Source organism: Excalfactoria chinensis, chromosome 5 (assembly GCF_039878825.1).
Source record: "Excalfactoria chinensis isolate bCotChi1 chromosome 5, bCotChi1.hap2, whole genome shotgun sequence".
Taxonomy (NCBI): domain Eukaryota; kingdom Metazoa; phylum Chordata; class Aves; order Galliformes; family Phasianidae; genus Excalfactoria; species Excalfactoria chinensis.
Window position 1 is genome coordinate 51067926 of NC_092829.1, and position 23664 is coordinate 51091589.

Genomic DNA, 23664 nt, shown 5'->3' on the forward strand with positions numbered 1-23664 from the left:
ACTGTATGCACTTGGGTGCAAAAGTTTTGACATGTTTGTTTTTTTACCATCTTGTGTGCCTGTGGCAGCGGGTGTGGGGGTTGTTTTTGTTCCATGGTAATGAGTGTTCTTGTGGTTTGGGACATTGACTGCTGCAAGAATTATACTCTCTTCTCCCTGTCCGGCACTACAGACAGCTTAACCACAGAGGTCTCCTGCTTTTCTTGCTAAGAATTGATAGAATACTTAAAATATAAGCTGTTGCACGTGCTGTTACTTTGTGTAGCTGTGTGTGTTAGTGTGCTTCATAGAATGAGGCCTTGGTTCTGTGTTGTCAGCCAGGCTCCCTGATCTTGGGTCACTTCTGTTATAAGCACAGCCAAACCTTTCCATGACCTTTCGCCCAGTTAAGTGCTTGAAGAATGCTTAAGCAAGGCTTTTCTCTTGTGCTGTGCAGAGGGTTCTGCTCTTTCAGTGTTTGCGAGAGGAAGAACTGTGCACATGCCTGGAATTGTCATGTCTTCAACTGTAAGGAAGTGCAGTCAAAATGTAGGCATGTAAACAAGTACAAGACCACGGTATAAATATCACTGTTTAAAACTGCGTAGCCTCGGCTTGTCTTAATAGAACTACTGGAGCTTTGCCAGCAACTGGTGATGTGTTCTGCTGTCAATTCTTAATGATCATCTTTGTCTTGATACGGAAATGGGTGTCAAACTGGTTTTCAGAACTATTACTGAACCTAACAGCAAAGGCTATTTCTGAAGGTTGCATATCTGCCTGAGTGCAGTTGTCAGTTTCTTTTGTAGAATCATACAATGGCTTGGGTTGGAGGGGAACTTAAAGCCCATCCAGTTCCACCCCCCTGCCCTGGGCCAGGCTGCCCACATCCCTGTCCAGTCTGGCCTTGAGTATCTTGAGGGATGGGGCATCCACAACCTTTCTGGGCAGCCGTGCCAGGGCCTCACTGCCCCCTGAGTAAGGAATTGCCTGCTAACATCTAACCTAAGTCTTCCCTCTTTTAGTTAGAGCCATTCCTCCTTGTCCTACAACATAGTAAGATAAGGACATATGTAAGGGAGCTGTTGCACGCTGCTAAAAATGGCACTGTAGTAGTCCACCAAATGAGCTATACAGCAGGACCACAATCCCTCTAGTTTTATGTATGCACTGGATATCTTTTCTGGTGCAGGTAAAAAAACTATCATGATTCCATAGTTAAACCCATCTAACACGGAATGGGAGGTTTGCCGGAGAGCATTCAGAAGATCTGTAGCAAAGCTGGAAAATGAGCCCAGGCTTGATCCCTACCCAGGCTGGTGAGGACTGCTTTCAAACCAGTGGATGAACTGATGAGAAGCTGTATTTTCACCCTCCTGTGCAATATTCCTCCATGCTTTGTCATAAAACCCAATGATGTGTTTTCCAATTAGCAGATCACTAGCAAAACAATGTTTGAAGTATAGTATCTTTCTAGAATGGAATGATGTTCTGCAGCTACTGTGTGCTTGTAAAATTGCTACAAATCTGTACCTAAACTATAGCAGTTTGGGTTGTTATCTGTTTACATTTTGTTTGATATTCCATGGGACTTTGGGTTCTCTTTTTTGCTTTATCAGAGCATTGTGAGCTGCAGCTAAGTATGGCAGTTCTAAGTACTGCCTATTATGGAAAAATATGAACTGTTCTAACTTTACTGAAAAAGCAGACAGCATTTTTCTTTCTTTTTGCCATCTATGTAAAAAATTTTGCCTTTACAGCCTATTACCACCCAACTGAATGAAAGCAGCTTGTCCTCCACGTTCATCATTGTAGGGTTTATTCTTTTCTCTTTTCAAAATAGAAGTTGGTTTCCCTTTTGAGGCAATTTGCAGTTGTCAGGAGCATTGCTGATCAAAATAGAATGTAGAACTAAGCCTTCCTTTGAGACCCTTGTAACTTGCTAACCGTGAAATAATTTCTCAAGCGAGGTATTTTGCATCTTGTTGTTTAACAGATGAGTTCATTTGAAGGTCAGCTCTAATCAAAGTTGTTAGTTTTTGGTGTCCTCATCATGTCTCTCCCTTTCCCCGCTGTCCCCCCCCCCGCCTCTGTTTCACAGAGCCTGGAATAGGATGCAAAGTGAGCTGACCACATATGGGTTTTATATACAGCCTGTAGTGTCAGTGTTTACAAATTACTGCTTCCACTCAGACTTCTGTAGCAATCCATTGGTGGTTCAACAGAATAAACACGACTGAGTTTATGGGCTGAAGAAGTTGGAGACAGTGGTAAGAACAGAAATTGTTATTAACTGGCTTTTTATTGTTATTAATTGGCTTTCCAGTTTGCTCTGTTGAGAGCGGTACAGTAGGCTTATGAAGATGAAATCATAGAAGGGTTTGGGTTGGAAGGGACTTCAAGGACCACCTAATTCCAGCCCCTGTCATGGGGGAATCTTCAAGTCCTTCAAGGATTTGTGTGTGGGATGAGATTGGGTTTTTTGGAGATCAGCCTTCTATTCTAATAGAACTCTGAGACTGGTAAAACATGGTCTGAATAAAACAGGATAGTGGGAAGGAATGGAGGAGTGAGTATAATCAGCAAAATCTGCAGAATATATTTGTTTATTTTTCCCTGAAGGAAATGAAATTCTCATTTCTTTTCAGAAAGGATGAACTTTGTGTATCTTTCAATAATCAATTGGTTTACATCAGTGTGTAAATGCAGTAAAATCTTAACACAGTTGCAAGCAGGTCAGTACGATCTTCCTGCTGGGTGTTCATAGGGAACACAATGCATCTGTTCTTCCATCAGTACAACTCCAGAGCACAGAAGTGACAGTCAGCTCAGTAGTTAATGTGTTATCTGTATGCTGTTGTCCTGCTGTGTGCATCAGTGGGAAAGAAATTTCTTGAAAGCGATGGGGAACTGGGGTAATATTGATACTGATTGGATTAGACATTGTTCATGTCTGATTTTTAGTTAAGAAGCTGTTGAGTTCCTCTGCTCTTGATTGGACTTGATGTTTCAGGTTGCTTTTTCCATTGTAGCACTGTTTATAATGGCTTCAGCGTGGAAATGCCTAAATGAGAACTTGTCCCTTCATATTCCATATAACATTTTGGGGACAATATATATATATTTAATCTTGTCTGTAGACTTTTTATGGGTTTAGTCTTTGGCTGGATATGGGACAAGTCTGGCAAAGTGATTATGCATAAATGAAAACTTCTCTGCCCCAAAGAACTTGTGACTTAAAGAGAGCCTGCTAACATCAAACTTTACAAGTGTTCAGATGGTTTGGTATAGTGCCACTTAAAATAGACATAGCTTTGGGGAAACAATGAGTCGCAGAGCAGAAAGCAAGCGCTCTGCATTTTGAATGTTTTTTCTTCTGCTTTCAATAACTAACCTGCTGGACTTTCATGATATCACTGGTGCTTTTAAAGACAGCAGAGAGAAGGACGTGGCAAGTCAGGAAATGAGATGGGAGTGTTGCCAGAACTTCGTTTCTTAACAGATAAGTCTGTCATTGCTGCTCTGTGCATTGAGTGGCAAGCTTATGCGCCTCTGCTGGATGTACACTGGAAGCAGAAACATCAATTAAAATGATGACACGTGAATCAAGAGTAAGCACTTGACTGATGGAGACCTCTGGCCACTGCTGTTTGACATAGAAGAATTGGGGTGGGGTGAGGAAGTGTACTGGTGAAAAACAATAAGGACAAATAGAAACTTTTTGGCTTGTGATCCCTACCAGGCTTCTGCTGTGTGCGGAGAAGTTCAGGGAGCTCCATTCCTTCCAGCAGCCAGTGGCTTTTTTGGAATGCTGTCATTCTCCTAAGCAGCTGTTGGTGTCTGCAGCCATGGCTGGCACAGTGACATAATTGCTGCTGTCTCTGCGGCCATACCTGAAGATGAACAAGAAGCAAGACTATATTTTTAGGGGAGAGATGAAGTGGTTTGTTTATTTGGCTATTGTTCAGTGAATGGCCTGCTTAATGTCCTCTTCTGAAAGAAGCAGTGGGATCAAATCATGCTCTTGCCTAAATCTACCCTTTATCTCACTCCCCATCTGTAGTTGCTCTCCATTTCCTAGAGTTTTGTAGTACTCTCTGGGGTGGGAAGAGCTTGGTAAGCACTTGATACAAGCATTTCAGTTGGTGGTATCTAGTACTGCCAGCTTCCAGCCTGCTGCTGAAAAGGTATCAGAACTTGTCTTCTGTATGTCTCTCCAACTTAGTGAGAAGCTTTAAACCATGAGGAATTTGTTCTACACTTGGGTTGTGAATTATCTGAAAAGCCTCGTGCAGTGTGATTTGGGGCACTCGTAGTTTAACTGGAGAGTGTGTGTGCAGTTTGGGGTTTCTTTTGTTTTTCTGTACAGACAAGATGTCAGCACTAACCCTGGAAATACCTGTGTTGGTCTTTGCTTAGATGCTCAGCTCACCTGCTAATATGTAAGAATGAGTTCTAAATTAGTTTGTCCTAAACAGTCAAAGGTGCTCTGTCTGAAGGCCCTGTTGCGGGTAAGAAATTGGGTCTGTTTATCCCTGTCTTTCCTTTTACTCCATTTTCTGATGAGTGGAGGCAATAGGTTATGTGGATACTGTGCATTTTTCTCTTCCTTGCTGCTTCCGCTGTAGTGCCTGTTCCGCTGGTGTATTTATTCTCTTTAACATCTGTAGATGCCGATAACACTAATATGTTTTTGTTCTTTCTTCTGTAGCGTCCCCATTCCTGCTTTTTGCCAACCGTCGGGATGTTCGGCTCGTGGATGCTGGAGGCACAAAGTTGGAGTCCACTGTGGTGGTCAGTGGTTTAGAGGATGCTGCTGCGGTTGACTTCCAGTATTCGCAAGGCATCGTTTTCTGGACAGATGTGAGCGAAGAAGCCATCAAGCAAACTTACATTAACCAAACTGGGAATGTGGTGCAGAATGTCATCATTTCTGGTCTGGTTTCCCCGGATGGCCTGGCATGTGATTGGATTGGGAAAAAACTTTACTGGACAGATTCAGAAACCAATAGGATAGAAGTTGCTAATCTCAATGGAACATCTAGAAAAGTCCTCTTCTGGCAAGACCTTGATCAGCCCAGGGCAATAGCTTTGGATCCAGCTCATGGGTAAATATTAATTTGACTTAAATGCTTAAATGGATACAGTGGTGATTTATGTTGGTTTTTTAGTTCTGGGAAAGAAACACGGTCTTTTGTTTCAGTTTACATTTTCCCAAGGTATTTTTCTCAAGATCTAGAACTGAATGTATGTTTAAACTTAAATATTTTGTGGCAAGAAATGACAGCCCAGAGCCAAAAAGAAAAATACAGCTGCTCTTAGGTGCCAAGTCAAATACTCATTTGGTACGATTGCCTAACGCATTCATTGCACTTCTGAAAAGCAATTAATTTTTCAAGCTTTTTTTTATTGTTATTCTCTCAGTTGTCTGGTAGATTAATTTTCATTTGGTATGCAACAAGCAATGTGTGCAGTCAGCAAGGCGTGTGTGTCTGTATGAGTCAAAATAGAAATTTGCTCTTGATACGCTCTGGTAAATGAAACCAGGATATTTTTAAGTGGTGATTTTGAACAGTTATGTTTGTTCTGGCAAGTGAATGAACCAACGTAACGTCAGGGGCTCCTGCTCTAAGGTGACTGGGTTAGGATGTAGTAGGAGTACAGGCTGGATGTGTCACTGTGGCTGGCCAGGTGCTCATAGTGCTCTTGAAAATACTGGTGTCTCTTTAGCTTCTCTCTCTTCACTACTCCCATTTCTGCACATTTTTGCTACTGTACGCACAAATAGTGCTGATGTTGTTCACTTTGTGTGCCCCATATTAATTGCAGTGATGATTGGAAGTCTGCTATGCTAGCTCTGCAAGTGTCCTCTGCTCCTCAAAGAAGTCATACTGTATACAATAGTAGAGTAAGCAAAGCTTGCATGCAAGGCTACTTGTTTTTAGTCTATTGTCATTTGTACTCTTTCTGAGGCGTTTCTTTATCTTCCTCATCTGTTTGGTATGTGTGGTTAGGTTTCTTATCTTTAAGAAAATCTACCATCAGCTGACATATTTCACCAAGCCCGTCCTCCTTTGTAAGAGCATGCTGAGTTAATACAGGGGCTTGGGATAAACCACAAATATGGAGTCATTTTATTGTATATTAGCAAAATGGAAGTTACTGCCCTGGGAGGGGGCATTTTCTGGAGGGGACCTACCTTCTTCGGGTGTGTGAGAAGGGAAAACTGAAACTAAGCATTGTGATCACCATATTAGCAACTGCAGACTGCGGCTCTGAAAGTTTATTTTTGCAGTGATCCCTGCATAATGCTTTCCAGGTGCATGGAAGGAGTTATGGGTACATTTATGATGAATATACAAATGATACACAGGTTCTAAGTGAAACTATGTGTATCCAAAGAAACAAAATCCTTAGTGCTGTTGACAGGCCAAGTGCAGGACCTGCCTGTATTTCCGAGATAACTGATGGAAAGAGAAGTTATAGTCAGTACAAGGAAAAGTGGAGTGACTGTGTTGGAACACAGGACTTTCAAGAGGGATTTTATCCTCTTAAATCCTCACTTAGCTTCTGCTACTCTTGCCTTCAGGTAAAAGGAAGAAAATAGGAGAACTGACCTACAGGGATCAACAAATTCAGCATAAACCCTTTGTTTGAATTTAGGCCACCCAGTCAGGATGGTGACGCTGATTAATTCAGAGATACCTCTAAATCAACTGCCCTTGTCCTTATGAGCGACTTCAACTTGTCAGCCATTAATTGGGAATACCACACAGGTGATAGAAACTCTGAACTTGTGTGGGACTCATTGCTCCAGCTGGATGCATATAAATCTATGGAGCATGATCGGATTTGTGCCAGGGTGCTGAAAGAGCTGGCTGATGCCATTGCGAGATGTCTCTCAATTATTTTTCAGCAGTCTTTGGAATCTGGAGAGGTCCCAATAGACTGGAGACTATCAAATGTTGTCCTGGTTTTCAAGATGGGCAAGAAAGAAGACTTTGGTAATTACGGGCCTGTCAGTGTCACTTTGGTGTCTGGCAAAATTAGGGAAAAGATTGTTCTGGGGCTTACTGAAAAACGTGAAAGATAGTGTAGTCATTGATCACAGCCTGTCCAGGTTCATGAGGGGAAAGTCCTGTTTAACAAACTTAATCTTTTATGACAAGGTTACCCACTTAGTTGACCAAGGGAAGTCAGTTGATATAATCTTTTCAGATTTTAGCAACATTTATTATACTGTTTCTCGCAGTATCCTTCTGGACAAAATGGCCAACATGCAGCGAGACAAAAGCAGAATGCAGCATGCGAACAGTTGGTCGGTGGTTTGGGCACAAATGGCTGTTGTAAATGGGGTAACACAAGGCTGGCAGGAAGTCACTGGAGGGGATCCATGGGGCTCCATTTTAGGGACTGTTCTTATCAAGTCATGAATGAAAACACTGAAAATGTACTTGAAAGTATATAAAGTTTGTGAATGATACTAAGTTACAAGGGATTGTTGACTCCTTTGAGGGTAAAGAGGCCTTGCAGAGAGATCTTGACAAATTGATTGGCAATTGCTCTACATCATGTTTAACAAGAGCAAGTGCTGGATTCTGCCCCTGGGATGGGGCATCCTTGGCTATAGGTACAAACATAAAGCTGGAGAGGAGCCCCACAGAAAGGGATCTGGGATTCTGCTTGATGGCAAGTTTTATGTGAGCCAGCAGCGTGCCCTGGCAGTCAGAAGGCGCATCTGTACGCCTGGTTCTTCACCACAGGGCAGTGGGCATGGCCCCAAGCTTCTTGAGTTCAAGGAGCATTTGGACAACGCATTCAAACATGGAGTTTGACTTTTGGGTGATCCTTTGTGGAGCCAGGGATTGAACTCAGTGGTCCTTCCAACTCAGGATATTGTATGATTCTGTTACGTCAGGTTGACATTTTGTAAGTGGATCCAGTTCTTTACCTTTTGATTGTTTTCTTTAAGGTAGCTTATGTATTAGTTGTGGTAATGCATTTCATGCCTTATTAGGTGATCTTTAACTACTTTGAAAAACTGAGGGGATTAATTGGGGGTTTCTGGTAGCATACTACTTCTACACTAGGTTAAATGCAAAAGTACTGTTCTTAATAAAAACTGGATTGAAACAGCTGCAAAAGAAAATGTGTCTGGAACAGTGTAATGAAGAGCCTTTGCTCTTTGTAACGAAGAGGCTCAGTGCTGTTGGTTAAGTTTTACTTCTGTAAATCTAATCTTTGTGCTTGGAAAAAGGGGGGGGATACAGGCACGGTTAGTTTTACTTGACTTTGAAGGGCAGTTCTATATGGCTCTACTCTGCACAGAACGGATGTGCAGTGTTTTTTCAACATACACAAAATATGTGTAACAATAGAAGACGTTGTTTCAGGCTTGCTTCCCAGTTGTACTGCATTCAGCTCACTGCTCAATATTTGGTTTCTGGAGCCACATTGAAAGGTTAAGTATCCAGTGTCAGCACATGAAGTTACCTCACACGAGCTTCCTGGTGTGTGCTAGGCATCATCGTACCTTGGTTTTACCTTTTCTTGGGTCCTGCAAAAACCTCTTTCTTCCCTGGAGGACTCTTCTGTTTCTCATTACCTTACATTTAATCCTCCGGGGAAAGTGTACAAGTGTGAACGATCACTGTGGAATGGCATAGTATATCAGGAACAAAATCGCTTTGCCAGAACAGTAGATGTCTGCAGGTGAGATAGTCACCTTGCAGCATTCTGGTTTTGATCGTAATTACTTCAGTTGAGGAGAGAATGACAGTTCTGATTTTTGTGCAGATAAATTTCTTGACTTGCTGGCGTTGCTTTCCTGAGCAGTTAATTCAGCCTGTAAGAATTTCTCTTTTCCCCCCACTGGGAGCAGCAGCTTGGTATGAAGCAACTTCGTTGGCTTTAACTTGTGGTAGGCGTTCTTAATGTTTATCCTTTTTGATTTATGTATCAATCCAGTGCTTCAAAGCAATGTAAGCCTTAAATAGCCTGTGAAAATGAAGATACATGTATCCTTTATAATTAACCAATTTTTATCTGTTATGGTCTATTAAAATCAGCCTCCATAGAGCTGCTGTTCTGGTTAGAATGACAAATTCCAGTATTGCTTAACTTAATGAGTGTTGTATTAACTTAAGGGCCGGTTTACCCAAGTAACCGTACCCGTTAGTTTAATATGGTAAACTTAAAGTATCAAATCATGCGTGACATACATTTGAGGAACAACAAATATGAATTTAAATCGATTTTACAATTGATTTCATGTTGTAGTTCTGAAGTATTTTATAAGTGCATCCACAAGGTAGTAGTCATGACATTTGATTTAGATACAGCAGAATCTGAGTTTGAACTCTCCTAGAAACAGATGTTCCTTATTTACAGGTATTTTCTGCGGTAGGGTAGTGGGTGACAGAAGGAAACAGAATTTGTTAATACATTCTCATTTGTCATTCTGTTAATAGGCTTGTGTAGTCACAAAGCTAATGCAGTTATTACAACTGACAGAAGAGTGATGAGAATTAGGGCTAAACTAGAAGAGAACAGGTTGGAGCACTTGAGTAAGGTTGTCTTTTTTTCATAGATCACGAAATCTATTGAAAGTTAAACTAAGATTCTTAAACTGATTGACACAGTCTTGAAGTTGCTAGATGTTGGCTTGCAGTCTGGAGGAATTTCCATAGGTGTGATTTTGGCCATTAGCATTTTCTTCTGGAGAACTGGAGGGAAACTTAAGATCAGAAGAATATATAATGCAGCATTGGTTCTGTTAAAGGTCTTGTTACTTGGAATAGGTGAAATTACACTAAAAGAATTTTGAATGAGGCAGTAGTACTAATTAGAGTGTAATTCAAAATGGAGATACCCTTCATCCACCGCCTACATCCAAACAATCACTGAGAATATTCTTAGAACTGCTTCCTATTAGGACAAGCAGTGAGACTACTTCACGTTGTCTTTGGATCTCTACTTTTCACAGTGCTGGTGAAAATTTAACTTTAAAGTCCTGTGGAAAATCCCTAGAAGTGTTTCAGTATCTCCACCTTACATGCGTTGTTTAGTGGCAAAGAAGGAAGGAAATAGCGTGCTTAGTTTGCAGTACAGAAAGTCCTGTGAAAAATCTGCAAAACTGTTTCAGTGTTTCAACTGTGTGTGTTGCTTAGCGGTGAAGAAGGAACATGCTTTGTTTGTGTAGTTTGCATCTGGAATTAGGGAACCAAAAGTGCTTGCCGAAGAGGGTGCAGAATGTATCAGAGGATAAACAGCTCTACCTCCCGTTGTGCAGGTCTAGGCAAGTTCCCCTATTGCCAGAGATGCCTGTATGACCAGTGTGATAAGGGGCTCTCCAATTCAGTTGGAGAAAGGGTCTGTGCTACCATTCCCCCTTCCATGCATGTGCAAATGCAGAATCCCACCTACTTCCACCTTGTGTGCAAGCTACAGATACATATGCAAAAACAGAGGACAATGACACAGTCATCTGGTGTGAACCCACCACTGGAAATACTACCTGACCAGAAGGCATGCTAGAACCAGGGGTAATGTTAAGAAATGTACTCAACCATAAAATTGGTTATGAGCTGTGCCCAGTCTCTTGGTGTGGCTGTGGTTTCTGGGATCTGGAAAGCTGTTCATATTTTTTGTGCACCAAATATCTGCAGATAGTTTCATGCACGAGAAACTTGAATTTTTGGGGGCAATTGTTAATTCACTCTAATTTTCAGATGGATGCCCTTGGCAGCGAAAGCCTCTCCATAAGTGTTCTGTCATTTTCTTTTGTTTATGTTTCCCATTTTCTGCTCATAGTTATGTCTGAAGGATATAAATGGTTCAAAGACCATTTGCGTTATTTGTGCAACAGAACAGAGCTGTCTGTTCAGGGAAGGCAGAATAAAGTACTTTTTTTCCTCCTTTACAGCAGAGAATGTGTGGGGAGTAGGTGGAAATGTGTAGACTTCCTTAATAAGCCCATTGAGCTCTCTCCCCGATTAGCACTCATCACTACAAGTCCTGTGGTTCTTCACATCCCGAAATAAAGAGCTGAGTCCTGGCAACTGAGATTTCTTTGTCTTGGATGCATGTAGCCTTCTTGAGTAGTTTGGAAATAATGGTATTCTTACCTTTTTTTAACTACTACACTGTTTGTTGAGGGAACAGAAGGGTGCTGGTAGAATGCAGCAGGAGGCTGGCTTTGGTTGTCTCAGTGCCAGTATTTGTCCACGTGTGTTGGAGGTGATTGGTTATGTAGCCTTCGCTTTGGCTCTGAGGCCGAAGAGATGGGAGAAGCTCAAGTTGTCTTTGATCAGGAGTCTTGATGGAAGCAGTTTTTAAATCCACAGGGAATCATGGAATGTGTTGCACGTGAACTTAAACAGGGCTACGCATGTTTAATTGTGTTTGAAATTGCATGCATGCAGTTCAACAAATTGTTGGCTGTCCTCTGAGTTTTCCCAAATTTTGAGTCGATGCATCAATCAATACACTGAAGTAAACAAAATGTATTAGTTTGAGTCAAGCATATAAGGTACAATGTCTGTGAGTAGCAAAGCAACCAGCGTTTTCTTTGTGCATTTGGGTTACTCATGTTCTATTTGACCTCTGCCCTCCACAAAGTCAGTACATATGATATGTCTTCATCTCTTCTCAGAAATGTTTGGGAAGAAAATGTTATATTACTTTGTTCCTTGTACTTTCCTTGTGTTATCTGCTGACCACGCAGGGTAGCTCTATGGGCTTGTTTTAGCTAATAGTAGTTATACTGTTTTCTGCAGATTTTTGGCATATGAGTGTGCTAAGCAGTCTTTCACAGAGGAAAAAAAGCTTCACCTCTATTTCCCCTCATCCCTTCTTCCTCCTAGGAAACTTTGCAAGTGCAGTTTCTTTCTCACATAAGTGTCAGCCTGACTTGTGGTAATACTGTATTCTAAGTTACAAATTCTCTTCCTTAAACCCCTGAGCGGTTCTGTAAGTATCTCTAGTGCTGCCTTCTCCCAGCACAGCATACCTGGCAGTCTTCTTGGGAGTTCTGAATTACTTGCACCATCTCCCCAAGGATTCCTTGACTTGATGTAGCCTGACTTCTTAACAGGCTGTTGAAGCCACGTTGAATAAGTGCTTGCTTACCTTTGAGAAACAGTTATGATGCCTTACTCCTTTCTGTATTGGTAAGCATATGGAAGGAAGTGCTCTTCCCTTGCAAGCAGTTCCTTGTGGTAATATTTGAGCACCAATGAATTGATAGACTGCTGTGTTCTAAGCTGCCAGGTAGTGTGTGTATGTATATATACATATGTATGTGTGTGTATGGAGTGATTAGTTATGATTGTTACCTGCATGTTACTGGGCTGGAGGAAGGAGATCTTTTAATGCAACACTTTCTTGTGAACATCATCTAGATTGCAAAGTGTGTTGCTTGGGGAGGAAAAAAGGAGGCAACTTGAGTAACTTGCAACTTATTACTATGCAAGGCAGCCCTTCTTTTTCCCTCCTGTAAATGATTGGCACCGTTTCATTTAGCTGTAGAGTTTTTGTAGCTTAAGCAGTGGGGTGGGGGAAGTGAGTTTAAAATGTGCCGGATTCTAAACTTCATAGCAATTTCCTGTGAACTCCTGTTTTTTGCCCTGGGCTTGTGTAAGTTTGGGAACTTTGAAATTGGAGAAATCTGTGCTGATTTACATCATCTGTACCACTGGCCCCTTTTGTGTAAGCAGGTTATATAAGATTTGGCAACCATACCGCCTTTGGGAAGGTGGAAAAAACGTTCAGCCCGTGTGACTTCTTTTTATTATGGCTGTGATACCTTCCAGCTCAGATGGCTGATGGGCTGCTTGGTGAGGGCATGGCTGTGATTACTAATCTTTTCAGAAATGATGACCAAGGGGATGAAGTACCAGGAAATAAGAAATGACCTGCGGCTTTAAAGCTGAAGGGAAATATGGTCTTCATCCTGTTTTTGCTCCTGCACCTGGAATTTTTAAAATTAAGGCCACTGGGGTGCAGTTCACCAGCTTTATAATCTGTTTATTTTGCAAGGTGGCTTTCAGCCCCATTCTTCCGTCATTACTGAAACATCGTTTAAGCCCCAATTCATTGCAGTAATTAAGTATGTGCCAAAATCCGTGACTTGCTGACCGCAGTTAAAGTGCATTTGTTTAATTGTCTTCTTACTAGAAAGCTCCATAGTGAAGCTTGCAGCTACCGTGCTAACTGCTGCTAATAGAGCAGTAATTGGGTTTTATGAGCCCTCTTTATTCTAGCATTTTCGGCTACTGGATTATATTATGGATTTGATAGTCTGTTAGTGTTTGTATGTACAGAAGGACGAGTGTACTTGTTTTCTCACTGATGATGGTTTGGCTTTTGCTTTGCTTGGTTCTTGCTACTTTCTTTGGTGTTCAGCTTAGGGGCAGAATTGTCAAGTTATTGTTAGATGCTGATTTCCTCCCCAGAAACACTGTACTTTTTGGCTTGAAAGCTTGGTGTCAAAGGATAAGACCTAGTAAGGGTTAAGAAATAAATGACACTTAAGCTTCCCTCGATAACTGTGTGAAGAAACCAGGGTATTTGTCCCAGGGTTGCTTTTTGTTCTGAGCGTCTCAAGTGCTGTTTGTTTTTTATTTGTAGGAGTATTGAATTGTGTTAGTTGCTGAGCAGTGTTTTTTACTCACCGTGGCATTTTTTTATTAGCTCTTTAGGAACTGATGGTTTTGTTTGCTTTTATAGCCTCAGTGTTGTTCTGCTTGTATTGACCTGTTGCAACCCAGGTGAGATACAAAACTCCCTGGATGCCAAATCATAGCACTGAAAGTGCAGTCAGTGTAATGTGTGCAGAGTTACAAGCTGGTGCTTTTGGTTCCTTTTGCTCCTTACAGTTGTTATGATGCACCGTAGCCCCAGGGGTATTTAAAACAGTGTAACCTGCTCTTAACCAGCCAGCAGGTTTCCCTGAGCAGCCCTCAAGGAACCCAACTGAAAAAAACACAGACCTACCCAAGTGCATGTGGATGGCTCTCCAGTATTATTCAGCCTATCTGTTTTTAACAGGCTTTCAGAACAGCGAGCATTTTAATAGCACGGGCAGTACCAGACTGACACCGTCTGCGTAGCCTAGTGAATGTTCCTGAAACCTTTTCTGGGCTAGTTTTTGTGTTTGGTTTTTCTTTTTTAACAGAAAAATGAAAACAACGGAGTTCATGTTAGATGCCAGCAAAAAATAAAATGAAAGTATTACATAAATATTTGAAAAACAAGAAAATTGTCCAAATACCATCAGCTGTGCAGGAAACAATGTTGTCTGGACTTCTTTTGAAGGGCTTGGTTTCTGCTAAGGTCCAGAAGAAATGTAGACTATTAAGTGCATTTTTAAAGTAGAAATAATACATTGCTTGGCCCTCCTGGCTACTGAATTAGTTTAATGAGTTTAAACTGTCTGTATCAGGTTAATTCAGATTTCTTCCTAATGCATCCAGAGTGCAACTGCAGCAGCGCGTGGCCTGTGACAGTGAAGCCTTGCTTTCCTTTGAGAAGCCACACTGAGTTTCCTGTCTTGTTTTCCAGTACCTCCTGCACCCTGTCCCTTGCCAAGGCCATCAGAGCTGTCTGATGTGTGCATGACTTTGCCCTGTCCTAATGGCCTTTTGAAGATGCAAAGTACAATTAGTAACTGCTGTTAATGGACACTCTATTCTACATAATTTCTTTACTCTCTTTCCTGCATGGATCTTGCTCCAATTAACCCAAATTAAACAAGCAGATTTCAGTTGTTTGTGTGTAGGCTCTGATATTCTTGATCCCTGAGCTGTTCCATGGATAGGTTTGAAGCCAGGTTCTCTCCTGATTGCATCAAGAAAATGGGCATGTTGGTTTGGGTTTTTTTTTCCTTGCCCTGAAATTTGTATCCTGTGGTGTTTGAACTATGAATGAGTATACGTATATGTATTGTTATACTAAATACAGATCCTGATTATTAATTTTCTAATTTAAAACTGTTTCCTGGTGCACTGTTACATGCTTTTAGCTGCTTCTGGTGTGAAATTCATGGTCTTCTTGCTGTCTCTTCTTCTTCCTGCCCCTTTCCCTTTGCACTGTTGTTCACCTGGCTGCAGTAGTGGTAGTATTAAGCCCCTCTGCATCGGCTGTTTTTTCCACGCTGCTTGACTACAGTTTTGGGCAGGTTGCTTCCTTATGATACCTGAAGACTAGGGAACTTGTTTCCCAGCCCTTTGCTGACCTGTCTTAATGTTCTGACTCCAACAAACTGACTTTTGTCTTATACTTCCAGTTGGATATGCAGTGCCTCTCTAGCTGAACTTGTGTCATTCCTTCCATAACTGGACTTCTTCACAGGGTTTATAACTTGTCTGGAAAGTACCCGTCTTCAGCTGACTCTCAACACAGTGTGTTTCATCCAGAGACTGCACATACTTAATTTGGTCTGAATTGCCTTTGTCACTGTTGCAAAACAGAGGAGGATAAAAAAGGCAAAGTTTGACACTGTACATTCTTGAAAAATCCCACGCAGCATTCATTTAAAACATGTCATTTTATGGCCTTATTAATGCTTTGTGCCAAGTGCTGGGTTATGCTTTGCAATGACCAAAAAAAGTCAAAACAGGCCTAGATGGTGCTATGGTGGGAGAGGAGGGCAGAAGAGGAGTGTGCTAGCTGGTTGTAGGGTCCAAGGCATGTCTAGGCTGGTGGGAAATAATGCTACTCTCTCCGGGGAAGTTATGTAACAGGCTTCAAAAGTTAGTCATTCCTTCTTATAGGGTGCTAATGTCAGAAGCAGGGATAGGAACCAGGGAAGGACCTGCTTGATTTGACAGCAGTGAAATTTTAAATAGACTTGCATAGACCAGAGATTCCCATTCCCTGCTGCAGGTCATCTGTTCTTATAGTGATATCTTAACTCCCAATTTAGTCCTGATGTGTTAAGAGATCCCAGGAATGGTGTTGACTTGCTGAAATTCCTGGCAGTTCAGCAACTGCTGCTTGCCAAAAGAGTGGAAAGCTGCTGGAAAAGGGCAGGAAGCTGTAGCTGAAACCAAGAGTTGCTTTTGCTATTCTACTGATGTCATGCCGCCTTGTGAGATGAACCAAGGGGCACTTGAGAACATGTGAGGTGCACAGAACTGTTGATGGTGCTTGATGACGAGGTGGTTGATGATGATGGAGACTCGGTATATCTTGAAAAACTCTCCAGGAAGATCATCTTTATAATACTTATGGGATTGCAAGGACACCCTACAATCAGGGTGATGTGACGACAGGGTAATAACGACCTTTTCAGTGTTGAAGTCAAAATGGGAAGGGTGTGCTTTGAGAGCATGCTGCTTGTGTACAAACCGTTCTGCATCTTGTCCAAATGTACCTTTATGCTGCTAGCCTTTCTTACCGCTTCTGCTACTTCAGTTATGTTGTTACTTTAGACCTTTAAACGATTGAGCTCATTACCTGTTAATGAGCTAAAAAGTAGGAATATAGCTCCTCTGTGGCAAATTGTGTGTGAAGGCAAGTGTATTGGTATTGTCCAGCAGCCTTTGTAGCCAAGGGTGTGCCCCATGAGAAGGCATCTTTTGTGAAATAGGGCAGCAGGTCTGAGGGGCAGAGGGGAGACAGTTTAGAACTGAAGCTCTTTTGATACAGTAGAAAAACCACGAGGGCCCTTTGGCTTACAGACCTTTTCATTATTTCTCATCATCTGATCACGTTTTGCTTCAAGGCAAGCTGCGAGTGTTCTGCTTTTTTTTAATAAGAGAACTGAGGATAAGGATTTTGCTGGAGGGTAATTTAGATATTCTTTTCATTCTTGTCGCTTAATGGGACTTACCTAGTTTTGTCTGTTTCCTTTTGCTTTTGAATAATTATCACGGGATTTCTAATTTTCTTATAAGCTCCCGTTTTGTCTGCTTTTGCGCATTAAAGGATGTGAATAAATGTGATACTGTCATAATCAAATTATGAGGACTGCTTCAAAAGTAATGCCTTCTGTTTTATGATGTTTGACCGATGATAGCAGAGGTGGATGTTGGTAGTGTGACAGTAGGGGTTGAGCCTTCCTGACAATATTCCATTACATTTTGTTGCTGTGTGGCAGGTATCAGCAGAGAGGGACAGTCTGACAGAATGGTGTCGGAAGTGAAGGTGTGAATGTAGCAAAGGTATGGCACTGAATTCATCCATGTGGAAAAAAATGGCACCATTAATGTTCATTAAAGCTTGCTGAACATGTATGTAGACCAAACAGTGGAGTTCAGCAGAGTGGTGGGTGGTGCACTGCAGCAATGGCAACACGGACATAAAAGACAAGCTGTGTTCGGGATGGCCATGCACAGCTGTCACACCATAAAATGAAGAGTTTCAATCAGCTCATCCATGCAAATTGTCAGAGAGCAACCAGGAAACTGTTTATGGAGCCAAATATCAGCTTCAGTGCATTGGAAACGATGGTGGCAGCATTGGAACGGAAAGAATACCATGTGCACGTTGGTCAGGATCTGCTGAACCAATGCAAGGCCAAAGATAGCTTCCTGGATTGCATCATTACTCACCAGTAATGATTACTCACAAAATGTGATTTCACCACTGAGTCAAAACAGCGGTTCATGGAGCACCAATGTATGCATTCTTGATGGAAGAAAAAGTTCCAGATGCAGCCCTCAGCAGTTATGTGCACTGTCTTCTGGGATACAAAAGGGTGATCCTCCAGGGTTTCCTGGAGCCTGGATAAACCAGCATCTCTGACCATTACATTATGACACTGACTAAGCTGAAGGCTCAAACTTCCAGAGTCCAGCCAGAGCATGAGACAGTGTTTCTCTTGCAACTTGAAAACAGGCCCCATACCAGCTTGAAGACTGTTGAGCACATTGACGGTACTGTCTACCACACCATCACTGTATATTTCAGGAAACTGGTGTTTTGTACCAGAGAATTTGCTCTATTAAATAGTGTTATTTATGTGCATTTAGTATCTGTTACAGTTTCATGGGAATAAATAGGAGGTACTTTCAGAGCAACCTACATATATTGCCCAAAGTCACCTTGGGATGACTGGGATTTTCTTCATTCAGCAGTCAGGTTTTAGACTGCTCTGAACAGATCCTTCACTTTGTAGGAGGGAACTGTATACTGTTAAGCAACCAGAGCAAGGAAGGTAACAAGTTCACTGAGCGACCTGTTACTGGTTTTGAATGGATCTGGAAGACAGAACTGGAGTGAGATGGTTTCTGTACTGAGCATTGCATTTGTTTGGTTTAATAACTTATGTCCTGTCTAGAATCAACTGAAGGCACTCCAATGAATTCAGAGGCATTACAAGGCTGCTGTGGAGGAGAAAGAAAATTCTACTTTACGGCTTGAAGTTTTAAGAGACTATTTCAGTTCAGGAATCCTGGATTTTTTTCCTAGGAGGAAGAGCTGTTGGTGCTAAGATAGTTGCACTGGGCCCCATTTCTGCCTAGTCCTTTTTGTCCATTTTCATTCTTCTGGAGCTGTCTCAAGATGTCCTGTGCAAACTTAAAGCTAGTGTAGCTGTGCCAAATCTGAGAACCGATTGCACTGAAAAATGACCTGACCAGCAATGACTTTGCAAGGACTATACTCTGATTCTCCAGCTTGTTGTATAGATGGCTGCTTTACTATCTACCCCTTTCTAATTGTTTGTCAATAGCTGCCTCACCACACAGTTTGAACTGCCACAAATTACAGCCTGACCTGTTAAGGAAAACCAAAATGAGTGGCAATTTACATTCATATGTCGGCCTGTGCTCTGTGGCAGCTCAGCTTCTGCTTCTTCAGGAGCAGTTGGCCTGTCCTGGCTGCTGGAAGAGGGGTGTTTTGGGGAAGGCATTTTGGGACAGAAACACACTGCAGCCATCCTCAGGTGAGCTGTCTCAGTTTGTCAGTTAGAAGCCCAAGGCCTTGCATGTATGGAAGTTTTGCCAGTTCATCTGGCAGATTCCTTGTTTTACCCTCCCACACTCCTGTATATGTGTATTGTGATACAAGTGAGCCCTTTCTCTCTGTATGTACTCCACTCTCCAGTGGGATAAACAGGCCAACAGTGAAATGTGTGCTACTGTGATCAGAATGGTTTAAATTAATGCTGTGGCATCGGACAGAAGAATCTTGTTGTGTGGTACGACTAAAACTGCTAAAACAGGAGCTGTGTCTGGAGCAGGGTACAGTACCTGCACTGAGATCAGAGCATTTTAAGCTTGAGTTCTGAGGAATGTGCACTGAGAATAGCTGTCATGACTGCTGTTGCTTCACTGAGAGGATGGCTCCAGCTGCCTGTGGAGTGGCTACAAACATGATAGCAATTAGAAGGGTTGTCCCTGCTTCCTTCTTCCTGGTAGGCTGTGTTCATTCATTAAAGAAATTATGAGGCCTTCCCAGCCTGTGTGCGTGCTCAGAAAGCACGTTTGTTGACCTTTGTGGCTCCTAGCATGGTTGTATAGCCCTTGCTGCCTTCTTCAGGGGGTTTGAGACAAACCAGGTTACAAAAACTGTAAGCAAGGGCTCTGCAAGGCTGGAGAGGTACCACTTCACTGTAGTTTTTGGACTTAGCTCAAATGTAGCTCAGTACAAACGCTGAGCTGGTGCCTGTCCGCCACTGCTGAAGAACCTGGAGCACTGGCGAGTTCTGTGCATAGGCACCTAACTGATTTTGTTTGAGAGCTCGCTCAGGTCAAGGGCGACAAGGAGAGTGGGGGCATTGATGGGAGAGGGAGAACATCTGAAGTCTTAATTTAATTCTAAATTTGTGTGGATTTGTGATTTATTGTTAAACAGAAATTAACTTTGAGGCACATGGTTTTGACCTTTTGTACACCAGCTTTCAAAAGGAAGTTCATCTGTGGTAGGTTTGGAAATTGCCTGGCTTGGTAACAGTTGGTTGTTTCTGAATGGTATTTAGGATATTAACTTATAATATCCTAATATATTAACTTGTATTAACTTATAATATCCTAATTAACTGGGCAAGCAAGGCGATGCACTGTTGTAAATACCTGTGACAAACAGGGGCTGCACATTATTGATGGCTAAAGGCAATATGTTATGCAGAAGCAATACTTCTGTGACGTGATCTTGTGAAGGACTCTTTTTGCACCCTTTGGAACTGCTGTTTGGATTGCTGTATGTTGATGTGTTTGGGGAAATATATATTCGTGCATATGTATCTCTGTATGGTGCAACACGAAAGAAACAATATCAAAGATGCTTCAGAACATTACAGAGAGCTGCTATCTCTTCAGTTGTTGAAGCTAATGGACGTACATTGCCATTTATTTTTGTGCATCTTCTTTCCTTTTTAGATACATGTATTGGACTGACTGGGGCGAAACACCCAGAATAGAACGGGCGGGAATGGACAGCAGCACACGGAAAATAATAGTTGATTCAGATATCTATTGGCCAAATGGACTCACAATAGATCTTGATGAGCAGAAACTTTACTGGGCTGATGCGAAACTGAGTTTCATTCATAGAGCAAATCTGGATGGCTCCTTTAGGTAAGTTTCCTTTAGTCATTAATGTAGTGTGAATTATTTCTCACCCCCTGTATTTGTTTTGAACAGAGACTTTTTTTAGTAATGTGGAATAACGCTTATACCTTGTTGTTCATAAGTGTAGCAGAAATGTTAAATCAGGGCCTGAAGCAGTGATGGAGCACTTGGTGGGAAGGCAGGGCCAACCCAGGGGAACTCAGGTGCATGCAGTATACTTGAGAGACTGGAAGGTGTGGAGCCAGGATCCACCCTTTCCCAGACCTTGTTTAAGGGTTGGCAGTGGAGGCAGGGGTGTCTTGCTGGAGATCCCTGCCTACTTGAGGCCTTTTGAAGGTGAGCAACTTCTTTCCTTTCTGCATCCACAGCTGTTGCACTTAGGCTTATCCTCACTTCCTGCAGCCTGCAACTCTGCTACCCCGCTCTCATAGCAGCGTTTTCCATTGCATTACAGCATGACAATTGTAAACTAACTTGTTGGTAGCTCTGTAAAAACAGAATGCTCATATGCTATAAAACTGTCTTTAAGGGTATTTGTATTGTTATTTTACCATGGATTGCCCCCCCCCACTGAGGAGGCAGGTTTCTGTGTTCTGGTCCAGCTTTGATCCTCACATAGTCTGTTGAATAGTCAGTGGTATACAAGATGGCACACTGCAATCGATTCCTGTGTGATTAGTAGAATTATGTTTGGTGTGGACGGATGAAGCAATCAGAATGATTCTTTCTTAAACGCAGCCTACCTGACTGTTTAGATCCTAGACTTCTGTGTTTAGGAAAGGCTTAAGTGTGCACTTGGACTACATGGATAGCAAACTCATCATGCAGAAGTCCCGCTCATACAGTTTTCTGCTTTTTAAAAGAATGCCTCTATATTTCTAGAGTGAAGTGATATTTAATTATGTAAGTAATAGAATCTTATCTTGAAACGCAGCTTGAGTTGCTGAGATTTTGTTATCCATTCTAAAGAAGTCTACCTTGGGGAAAGAGAGGAATGTTGTTATCGTATAGTGCTGTGTTGACTTGTGACTTGTCAGGAAGTTGCTATCCCGGTGTGTCAGAAGCACCCTGACGCAAACTGGAGATAGCATAGACCTTTATGTAGTGCACATGAACTCTATTTCCAAACATTTAAAGTTTCCCTGTTAGGCAATCATTCAGTATCGACAGAAATTTGAGGCTTTCTTATACTCCTGTCTATGTTGTATGCCTCTCCCCCAGCAGGTAACACTGTATTTTCCATTGATATCTTGCAGTTTTTTTGCAGTTGCATTCCATGCCTGATTTTCACACTCATGAAAGAGGCATAACGATATTGACGTCCTTTATAAAACGCTCTTAAGTTCTATTGAGAGCACTCTGTGAGAGCTAGATAATGGTGGCATTGTGGTGAGTGACAAGTACTAAGTGACTGTCAGAAGCATAGACAAGGAAAGGGGCCTTTACAGAAGGGAGTGGGAGCACAGAGGCTTGATGTAGGCTCATAGTAAGGAAATGCTGTTCCAAAATTCTACATCTTAAGGTTTTCATACAAATATGAATATGTTTCTCTTGTTTAGGAGTTGGTGACAGCATAAGTTTTCCAGTCTGATTCTACAGTTCTCACGCAAATTAAAATGTGATAAACTTTACTTGCATGTTTGTGTAGAAATTTGGAGTTGTAATGCATAAGTGAAATGTATTTTGCTCATATTTAGGTAGAGGGAAACCACCTGAAAGAGCGCATTTATCCCAGCCATTCGCCTTTGTGACAGACTGGTGCATGCCCACCCTCCCATGCAGTGCTCTATTTTACTAGAAAGGAAATAGTACTTTAGGAAGAAAAATAATGCATGTACTACTTTGCATTAGAAAAATTACCTCCTCACTGTTGTACACTTTTTGCAAGCATTACTGTCATCTGAAATCTAAGAAATCTATGAAGCTGGGGCTCTTAAGTCCCGCTGGCGAAGTAGACTTCAATAGTAGGTCAAAAGTTATGAATTTTGAACCAATCGAACAAAATTGACCTTCTTCATGTGCAAATGGATTTGTGAGAGGGAGGATGCTTTTGTGTCTTAAGCACACAGCCAAATGAGTTTCAAACAGAGCTATCAGCAAAGGTCTTAACACAGTTACAGTACTTCAGAACTCAGATGAGAAGAAAGTTTGCACTCTGCATGGTGAATTAATGTTACCAGAGCAATCTGCCTGTTATATTGGCAAGATTCGGTTTCTAAGCATGTCAGCTGGAATGTAATTACAGGAGAGGGGGAGACTTGATACCTAAGAATGATGAAAATAGGGACAATATGTGGTGGAAAGCAGCTGCTATGGTACTAGAATACAAGTGCAACCACTGCTGTTACTGGTTTAAAAAACAACAAAAAAGGCAGTAGCAAAGGGGAGAGTGGAGAAGAAAATCAGTAATTCTATTTGTTCTTTGGTGCTTAATGGTGGAAGAAGTAGTGGTAAGGATAGAAATTTTAGAGCAGTTTTAGTGTTCTGTCTGGAACAGAAAGAATAATAGTAACTTTGTTTTTCTGTATTGCATATGTGAAAATGCTTGCGTGTGCCACTCTGTTTTAAATCTGTCCTATGTGTGCAAGACCGATGTCTCAGTGCATTTGAAGAATTCTGGGAGTACTTTTTATTCCACCTTCAGAAACTGCAACTGGTAACTGTGCTGACTTAAAAAATAAACAACAAAATGAACCTTTATTGTCTTTATTGTTATTAACCTCGTCTATAGAAATAATTCAAATGCAGATTGGAATACAGGTATAAGAAAAACGTGCTCCTTGCTTTCCTTCAGGATGATGCTGGGAGTTAAAGGCCTCTCAAATTTGTACACTGATTTATTTGAATGCTGCTTTGCTGCCTCAGAATCCTGGTTTAGAAGGCCGTGTGAATGCCTTTGTACACACTCAAAATGCATAATTCTTGTGAAAACTGAGTCTGTGTTATTTTGACTGAGGAACTGTCAAGTGTGCTTTTACTGAGTGGGTATCTCCAAAACTCTTGGATCTAAGCTGCACGAGTTAATTGCAATGTGTATGAATTCGGGGATCTCGTGAGTTCAGAAAATGTGTTGGAGGTTTCATATGTTCTGTGGCTTCTGGTTCAACTCATAGCAAATGTGAGAATATATGCATATACAGAAGAAAGGGAGTGCAGCTGAATGCCATCT

The 23664-nt window shown here is 41.7% G+C and overlaps 1 protein-coding gene across 3 annotated transcripts in view; it reads left to right on the forward strand.

Moving 5' to 3' along the window:
- LRP5 (LDL receptor related protein 5) overlaps positions 1–23664 on the forward strand; it is a 118264-nt gene that overhangs the window by 24564 nt on the left and 70036 nt on the right. For all 3 annotated transcript variants that reach the window (XM_072337475.1, XM_072337472.1, XM_072337473.1), the window contains exons 2-3: positions 4691–5087; positions 20304–20501. In XM_072337475.1, the coding sequence (XP_072193576.1) occupies positions 20308–20501 (194 nt within the window). In that variant the 5' untranslated portion in view covers positions 4691–5087; positions 20304–20307. The remainder of the gene's footprint in view (positions 1–4690; positions 5088–20303; positions 20502–23664) is intronic.